Here is a 9044-nt window from a genome sequence, read left to right as displayed (position 1 = left end):
CAAGCTTTTAGACTAGAATGTTTTACTTATATAAATACTGATGAATACAAATAATTTTTATAACTAATTAAGACATCAAGTTGACATAGTACAAAATTATAAACAAATTCGGTAAATCATAAATGGTCAAAAGTAATTGAATTATCACACAAAAAGTCAAAAACTAACAATTCGCAAATAATTCGCAAATAAAAGGATTAAAGTGTCAAGGAATCAAGTACATGACTTTGAAATATCGTTGATCGCTATTTTTCTACTATACTCTATGTCACAGAGCACCATTCTCCGACCAAGGGTAGGATTCCTCTCCCTTCTACCGAGGTATGACTCGGATTGAGGTGAACATCTCTGGGCTCCACCGCCCAACGCTTTTGGATCGGCTAAATCCTAAGGAGGATGCACCAAGTATGCAAAAATATGTGTAATTTTATCTTCCCATTTTTAGTGTCCTAAAAGAGAGATAGATAAAAAAAAAGCATGCAAAAGAGGAAAAATGATAGACAAGTATTTGCATTCATAATGACGTGAATTTGTTACATTGAAAAATTGGATTGAACAGATAAATAGATCCTTAAATATAATACCACTTTAGCTTGGCAAAGTTTCAAGTCCTTTGTACCTGTTATTTTTTTAGGGACTCCAAGAGGTGTGCTGATTTCCCGGTGGCAGCCCGTACTCGGTACGATCCTTCTCAATTTGCTGCTAGCTTTCCATCCCAGACATTTTTTCCTCCTATGTCGGCTCTCAAGAGCATGAAATCCCATTTATGGAATTCTCTTGGTTGGATGTGGCGGTTTTACCTGTAAGTCGTAGTTTTCTCGATGACAATGTTTGTGAAGGCGACTTCGGATTTCCTCTTTTCTAAAAGGCTGACATCTCTTCTGATGGCCTTGCCATTGCTTTCTGTTGGTAAAGGATTTTCTGTCCTCCAACTTAGCTCTTCAACTTCTAGAGGAATGAATGCTTCTACATCATATGTGAGTTAGAATGAGGTTTGTTCAGTAATCGATTGGGGAATAGTACGATATGCCCAAAACACGTGCACCAGGTCGTCCACCAAGTTACCTTTGACTTCCTCCAGTCTTTGTTTTAGTCCTCTAACCAGCACCCAATTGGTTGCTTCGACTTGACCATTATTTTGGAGGTGTTCCACCGATGCGAAGGGTTGTTTAATTTTCAATTTCTCCAGCAGGTTTTTCAGTCTTTTGTTTATGAAATATGTTCCATTATCCGTTACAATGGCTTGAGGGACCCCAAACCTGGATAATATGTTTCTTTTGAAAAACTTCAAGACGTTCACTAGCGCCTTCACCTCAACCCACTTGGTAAAATAGTCCACTACTATGATCAAGTATTTGAGTTATCCCAGTGCAAAATAAAACATGAAGATAGAGAAAAACACAAGAAAGGGAGATTTGAATTGGGTTTTCAAAACTTTGTCCTTCTTAAGAAAATATCCGTTTAGATAAACATTAGCGCATGCAATAAATAGAAAGATGACACAATCATTTATCTAGGTTCCCCTTAGAAAAGGTTAGTCCTGTCCACCCGCCAAGGTGATTTTGCCTTAGAAAATGACTCAATCCACTAATCATAGAAATGATTACAATTGCACGGGTCAACTGCCTGTGACTAACAACAAAACATTGATACATTCTATTAGTGATCCCTTAAGAATTCTGACCCAAATGGTCCCCTAAGAGATATAACGATCAACGACTCCTTTAAAAATTCTGACCCAACTGGTCCCCTAAAGAAGATTTCCCACAATGACAAATTGTCACCATCTTCTTGAGTATACAGACTAAGACTAGTCACTCAAGGAATAATCAATAGAAATTGATTAACAACTCCTTGCCTTTAAAATATTCTACAAAGATGTTTATGATAATTGTTGATTTGCATCTTGTAGTAATCTTCTCTTCTTTTTCTTGTCCTCTTCGACTTCAGCTTCATAATGTTGCAACAGCTTGTGCTTTGCTTTGATTGAGCTTTGACTTCTTCACATTGATGTAGCATTGCAGCTTTAGCATTTGCGATGGACAACCTCTTCAGCTTTTGGAGTTTGCACTAACGGCATCTTCAGATTTTGTAGTAGCAATCCTTAGCTTTGGTTTGGTCAGCTTCTAGCATCTATGGCTTTTCAGTTTCCACCGGATTTTGCTTATTGCAGTGGCAATCAACATCATTTCTTCTAAGGTCTTGATCTTCATTTATAGTCTTCAGAGAAAGAGACGTTGAGAGGATAAAAGAGTCTTTTTTATGAGACAACAATTATTTTCCAACGGATATAAGTGTAGATGTTGGATATAGAAACACATTACTTCCTTAGTCTGTAACTTGCAGCTTTGACGTGATGGCATGGAAGACAACTTTTGAATAGTACGAACGTCTTGATATTTGTGATTTGTTGAGCAGACCGTTATACTGAATCTTCTTGATAAAGTTTATTGATCTTATCTTCAAATGATGTACTTTTGATTCTGAAGTAGTAACCTTGGAAGAGATCACTTTCTTTTCTTTGTTCTTCTTCTGATGTATTTGATGAGTAGTTCAGAAACTACTTTGTTAAGATATCATAAGAACATAAGAACAACTTAGGAGCATAAATTTATCTTTCACAATTTATGACAGCAGCCTTTTTTGAAGAACGACACGGAACTTCCTAGATCAAATATGTATCTGAAGATATAAGTGATTTGATAGTGAGACAACACGAGCAATACAAGCCCTTCAGAATAGAAAAATGTCTTCAGATAATAGTGCAACAGTGTATATGAGGAACACGTCTAGATATCTGAAAAAAAGTCATCAACTAAACTGTATTTCTAATTTGATCCTTTTCAGCTGATCTTTGACTACGTCTCCAAAGTAATGAGCAACAGCTCTTCTGAAGAACATATCTTTGACATCTGAACTTGAAGAGATAGCTTGCATCTAATGTAGACTTTGATTTTAATCTGGAGCAACAATATCTTGGTAGACTTTGTTTCTTCTAGAGACACTTGAGAATTCTCAAGCAGCAGCTTGTTGAGAAGTATTATGGAGATCCTCTTTCTGAATGACATTCAGCATTCCATAGAACTACTGATGTACCTACAAAAATGAAAGAGAGTAGTCTTTGTGAAGACAACATTTATGATGATTCTTAGATAATAGTCTTAAATCATACAGAGCTTTCTGATCTGCACACTCAAGAAAACATTAGAAACAAAATTGTTTACATATAAAATATATGTGTTGTTATCATCAAAACTTAGAAATGAAGTGTAAAAACAAATCGTGTTCTTACAAAACAGGAAGATTATGTCCAACCCCCATTGAAGGAACAACCATGGTGACGTCAGAACCTGCAACTCTATGGAAGGAGCATTGAAAGCATCACCATGTCCTTGGCATTGATAGGGCTTTTCACATACCTTTGCGCATCCTGAAACACGGTCAGCCAAAAACACACTCCTCTGAGCACCAACCTTTAATTTATATTTAATTTAAATCTTGTATTTATTGAATAAATTTAAAAAATATTTTTTTATAAAAAGGACAAAGTACTAATCACCTTTTTCAAAATAAATATTATTCTTAAATTTTTTACACAAATAAAAAAAATTAACATAAAATTATTATTAAATTAACCTGATCTTTATTGGTGAGTTTCCACCATTCATAAAATAATCTTTTAAGAGTAGTTAGATGCCGAGTTAATAATCAAAGAATTATGTTATATTAAAAATAAAAGTCATTTCATTTAAAAACCAAACAAAAAATAGTTTTTTCTTTAAAAAAAGCAATATAAATGAATTTTTTATTCAAATATTTAACATTTTAAATTTATTTTTCAAAATAATCCATATTTTGAGCTATTTCTCTGTTAGTAACCTAGTTTCAAAAAAAATGGAACGCAGAACTATTGCCAGTTGAATTGGTGCTAGCATTGTAAAAGTAAGAAGTCTCGTCAATTGAATTGACGAGTGTTTGTGGTATAGTCAATTCAATTGACGACTGCATATTTCATAAGAGGTGTCGCCAATTGAATTGGCGCCTCCATTAGTACACTATATCCAATTCAATCGACAACACCTCTTATAAAATGCATGCAGTCGTCAATTAAATTGACTACACCACATGCAGTTGTCAATTCAATTGGTGAGGCCTCTTAGTTCTAATTCTTTTTTATTTGAAATTAAGTTAGTTTGAGAAATAGGAGGAAACCATGGTTACTTTAAGAATTTAATTAAAAATGTTGGTTATTTGGATAACAAATTCACTATAAACTACCTGTTCATTCAATAATTTTATTAAAGACTAAAATTCAATAAACAAATTTTATACATCCCAGAATTTTAGTTGGGATCTCTCTCTCTCTCTCTCTCTCTCTCTCTCTCTCTCTCTCTCTCTCTCTCAATGTTAGTCGAGATGGTGAGATCGGAGATATAGGAATGTCCTTAACTAATAAGGAGTCGAGTTGTTGCTCATGTGCCATAGCCGTGCAAGATCCCGGTGTAGAACACCTAGCCTAGTCCTTAATAGAGGTCGGACGTCAGATGCTAGGAACCATGCATGTCTAGCTCGGCCTTTGGTAAAAGTCAAATAGCCGAGTTGGTAGCCCATTGTAACGTTAAGAGGCAATCTTAGGGTCACACGACGGTTATGAAAGTGACAATGGAGTCGTTATTGAACATGATTAATGACAATATGGTAAGATAAACGATATTTTAAATATTTAAACATTAGAAACAAATGAGCCTCATTATCAACAGAAGATTAAAACACAGGGTATATATAAAAGACACCCAGATAAATAAGGAGATATAAGAAAAAAAACACACTAATAGCAAACACAATTCCTTACATTTACAACTTCACTAATATCAGAGAAATTATTTCAAAGGTGTTTTTAGCGAGGAACATAGGTATAATTTCATTCAGCATAAACACAGTCATACTAGTACTAGTATATAGTCTTGTTTTATCTTCAAGCAATCATTGTTTTATGAATCCAAGTCAATGAACTGTATGAAACATTGAAACCACATATACATTGTCACATTGGATGAATTATTTAGCACCCAGTTACCGCACGGTTGGCCATCTTCCACACGGAACATGAGTGGATGATTCCATTTTATAGTAAAAGCAAATCAAAAACAAAACACGTGACTGCTTTATCAAAGCAAGCAATAACAAACAATTGTATCCCTGAAAATAAAATATAAAAAAAATGTTAAAAATCCATAACAACACAAACAAGAAAGCGACCGTTATAACAGAAATACGAAAAAACACCACCACCAAACGACGTCGTTTTGGCCCCACGTCACCACTTCTACTTTATCTTCCTTCAAATATTTCACTACTCAATCGTCAATCTTCAAAGACCCAAATAACAAACATGTTCACCACCAAACTCCTCTCTCTTCTTCTTCTTCTCTTCTCATTCTTCCTCACACATGCCAAATCAAACGAACTCGAAACTCTACTTAACATAAAATCCTCATTCCCAAACTCCAACTCCAAACCCTTCTTCAACTCATGGAATCCCAACCGTCTCATTTGCACTTTCCACGGAATCACCTGCAACTCCCTCAACTCCTCCGTCACAGAAATAAACCTCTCCCACAAAAACCTCACCGGAACCCTCCCTCTAGACTCCCTCTGCAGCCTCCCCTCCCTCACCAAACTCGTCTTCGGTTTCAACCTCCTCCATGGCAAACTCAATCAAACCCTCCAAAACTGCACAAACCTACACTTCTTAGATTTAGGAAACAACTTCTTCAACGGACCTTTTCCAGATATTTCACCTCTCAACAAACTTCAATATCTCTACGTTAACAAAAGCGGTTTCTCTGGAACTTTTCCTTGGCAGTCTCTGTTAAACATGACTGGACTATTACAGTTAAGCGTCGGAGATAACCAGTTCGATCTAACGCCGTTTCCTAAAGAAATCTTAAGTCTCAAGAAACTTAATTGGCTTTACATGAGTAACTGTAACATAGGAGGAAATTTACCGGCTGGAATCGGTAACTTGACGGAGTTAACCGAATTAGAATTCTCCGATAATTTCATCACCGGAGAACTTCCAGGAGATATTGTCAATCTTCGAAAACTCTGGCAGCTTGAATTCTATAACAATTCATTAACCGGAGAGCTTCCGGTTGGTTTGAGAAACTTAACCGGACTGATAAACTTCGATGGATCAATGAATCAGCTAGAAGGAAATCTCTCTGAGATAAGATTCTTAACTAATCTGGTTTCGCTGCAATTCTTCGAAAACAAATTCTCCGGTGAGATACCGGCGGAGTTAGGCGAGTTCAAACGGTTAAACGGTTTGTCTCTTTATAGAAACAGATTAACAGGTCCGATTCCTCAGAAGATTGGTTCGTGGACGAAGTTTAGATTCATCGACGTTTCGGAGAATTTCTTAACCGGTTCTATTCCTCCGGATATGTGTAGCAAAGGAAACATGACGGAGCTTCTCGTGCTTCAGAACAATCTCACCGGAGAGATACCGGAAACTTACGGTAGCTGTTTAACTTTGAAACGATTGAGAGTGAGTCGAAACTCGCTTTCCGGTACCGTACCTTCGAGTATTTGGGGATTACCTAAGGTTGAAATTATTGATATTGAAATGAATCAGATAGAAGGTTCTGTGAGTTCTGAAATCCAGAATGCGAAAAAATTGGCAAGTATTTTCGCAAGGAGTAATCGGTTAACCGGTGAAATACCGGAAGAAATTACGAAATCGACGACGTTGGTGACGATTGATCTTAGCGAGAATCAAATTTCTGGGAAGATTCCAGAAAGAATTGGTGAACTGAAACATCTTGGTAACCTTCATCTACAACATAACATGTTATCAGGAGTTATTCCGGAATCTTTGGGTGATTGTAACTCTCTCAATGACGTTGATCTATCGAGAAATTTACTTTCCGACGAAATTCCGTCGTCTTTGGGTTTGTTACCGTCTTTGAATTCATTGAATTTCTCTGGTAATGAACTTTCCGGTGAGATACCAGAGAGTTTAGGTTCGCTTCGGTTGAGTCTCTTTGATCTTTCGCATAATCGATTATCTGGTAAAATTCCTCAGGGCTTGACTATTCAGGCCTATAATGGAAGTCTGACCGGAAACCCGGGTTTATGCACTCTCGACGGTATTGGTTCCTTCCGGCGTTGCTCGGAGAGTGGTGGAATGTCGAAAGATGTTCGTGCTCTTGTACTTTGTTTTACAATAGGTTTGGTTTTGGTTCTTTCTTTTGTGGGGGTTTATTTAAAGTTGAGGAGAATGAAGGAGAAAGAGGTAAATGGAGAGGGAAAAAAATATGGAAGGGAACGTTCTTTGAAGGAAGAATCATGGGATGTGAAATCGTTCCATGTGATGAGTTTCAGTGAAGATGAGATTCTTGATTCAATAAAGCAAGAGAATCTAATCGGAAAAGGAGGTTCAGGGAATGTTTATAGAGTCACACTTGCAAACGGAAAAGAACTCGCGGTTAAGCATATATGGAACACTGATTTCGGTTCAAGGAAAAAGTCGTGGAGTACTACTCCGATGCTGGCGAAACGCGGAGGTGGTGGTGGTTCGAAGTCGAGGGAGTTTGACGCAGAGGTTCAGTCGTTGAGTTCGATAAGGCACGTCAATGTGGTGAAGCTTTACTGCAGTATAACGAGCGAGGACTCGAGTTTACTGGTGTACGAGTATTTGCCGAATGGAAGTTTGTGGGATAGGCTTCATACTAATGGGAAGATGGAGCTTGATTGGGAAACAAGATATGAAATTGCGGTTGGTGCTGCTAAAGGGTTGGAGTATTTGCATCATGGGTGTGAAAGGCCTGTGATTCATAGAGATGTTAAGTCTAGTAACATTTTGTTGGATGAGTTTTTGAAACCTAGGATTGCTGATTTTGGTCTTGCTAAGATTGTTAATGCCAATGTTGTTAAGGATTCTACTCATATCATCGCTGGAACTCACGGCTACATCGCTCCCGGTTAGTACCTAACTAGTATTCATATGATTTTCTTTGATATAGTATTAATATGATTATGATTATTGATGTGAATTGTTTGAATTGTGTGCAGAATATGGTTACACATACAGAGTGAATGAGAAAAGTGATGTGTATAGTTTCGGAGTCGTGTTGATGGAGCTGGTAACCGGTAAAAGGCCAAGTGAGACAGAGTTTGGAGAAAACAAGGATATAGTTAGTTGGGTTCATGGGAAGACAAGGAGCAAGGAGAAGTTTATGAGTGTGGTGGATTCGAGAATTCCGGAGATGTATAAAGAGGAAGCTTGTAAGGTTTTGAGAACTGCAGTTCTTTGTACTGCAACTCTTCCTGCTATGAGACCAAGTATGAGAAGTGTGGTTCAACAGCTTGAAGATGCTGCACCTTGTAAATTGGTTGGAATTGTTATCGGTAAAGATGGAAGTGAAAAGAAATTTGGAGTCAATGACAAATGAAGAGGCCAATTTCACCAATGTTTAATTAGCAACATATTTTGTAAATTTTGCATGCTAGAAGGAATAATGTAACATATTAGTCATATGCAGGTTTTAAAAAAGGCGAAAACGGCCGCGATCGACAAATTGTGTTAAATTCACATTGCAGCGATTGCAATCGGTGTTGTAATATTTGTATCAACCGAAATCGCGAAAGTCGATATAACAAGCGATCTGCCAATAATAAAAGAAGTAAAATTCCCTTTTCATTACTATTGAGCTGTAGTAGGGTTCAAATAATTGGCTTTGTCTGATTTGTACCATATTAGTAGTACATGATGCTTGTGACTCTTTTATGATAAATGTGAATCTTGATTTTATAATCTATTTAGAGTAACCAAAATTTTTCTTTATTTATAAATTATTATAGTAATGTAATGATAGTTGTAGTATGAAAATGTTGGATATTCCCACATGATTTTGAAATTGGGATACCTTAAATTAGATGATTGTGGGATGTGAGTGGGGCAAAGATAAGAAGAAGTGAAGAAAAGACAAAGGGTAAGTTGCTGTCAAGGAAAAGTCGGTCAATTGAAAGATGGAATTCCA

General features: G+C 36.8%; 1 protein-coding gene across 1 annotated transcript; it reads left to right on the top strand.

Moving 5' to 3' along the window:
- The first annotated feature begins 5361 nt into the window (after positions 1 to 5361).
- LOC131660142 (receptor-like protein kinase 7) lies at positions 5362 to 8735 on the top strand. The gene is made up of 2 exons (XM_058929297.1): positions 5362 to 7985; positions 8077 to 8735. The coding sequence occupies exons 1-2, from the start codon at positions 5393 to 5395 to the stop codon at positions 8454 to 8456; spliced, it is 2973 nt and encodes a 990-aa protein (XP_058785280.1). The 5' UTR covers positions 5362 to 5392; the 3' UTR covers positions 8457 to 8735.
- Positions 8736 to 9044: the final 309 nt, after the last annotated feature.

Source organism: Vicia villosa, linkage group LG3, assembly GCF_029867415.1.
Source record: "Vicia villosa cultivar HV-30 ecotype Madison, WI linkage group LG3, Vvil1.0, whole genome shotgun sequence".
Classification (NCBI taxonomy): Eukaryota; Viridiplantae; Streptophyta; class Magnoliopsida; order Fabales; family Fabaceae; genus Vicia; species Vicia villosa.
This window is presented reverse-complemented; position numbering and strand designations above follow the sequence as displayed.

Bases quoted from the DNA above. Each gene is read 5' to 3' on its own strand.
- LOC131660142 (XM_058929297.1), top strand. From the start codon at position 5,393: ATGTTCACCACCAAACTCCTCTCTCTTCTTCTTCTTCTCTTCTCATTC. The intron at 7,986-8,076 runs GTTAGTACCTAA...AATTGTGTGCAG, and splicing joins TCACGGCTACATCGCTCCCG to AATATGGTTACACATACAGA.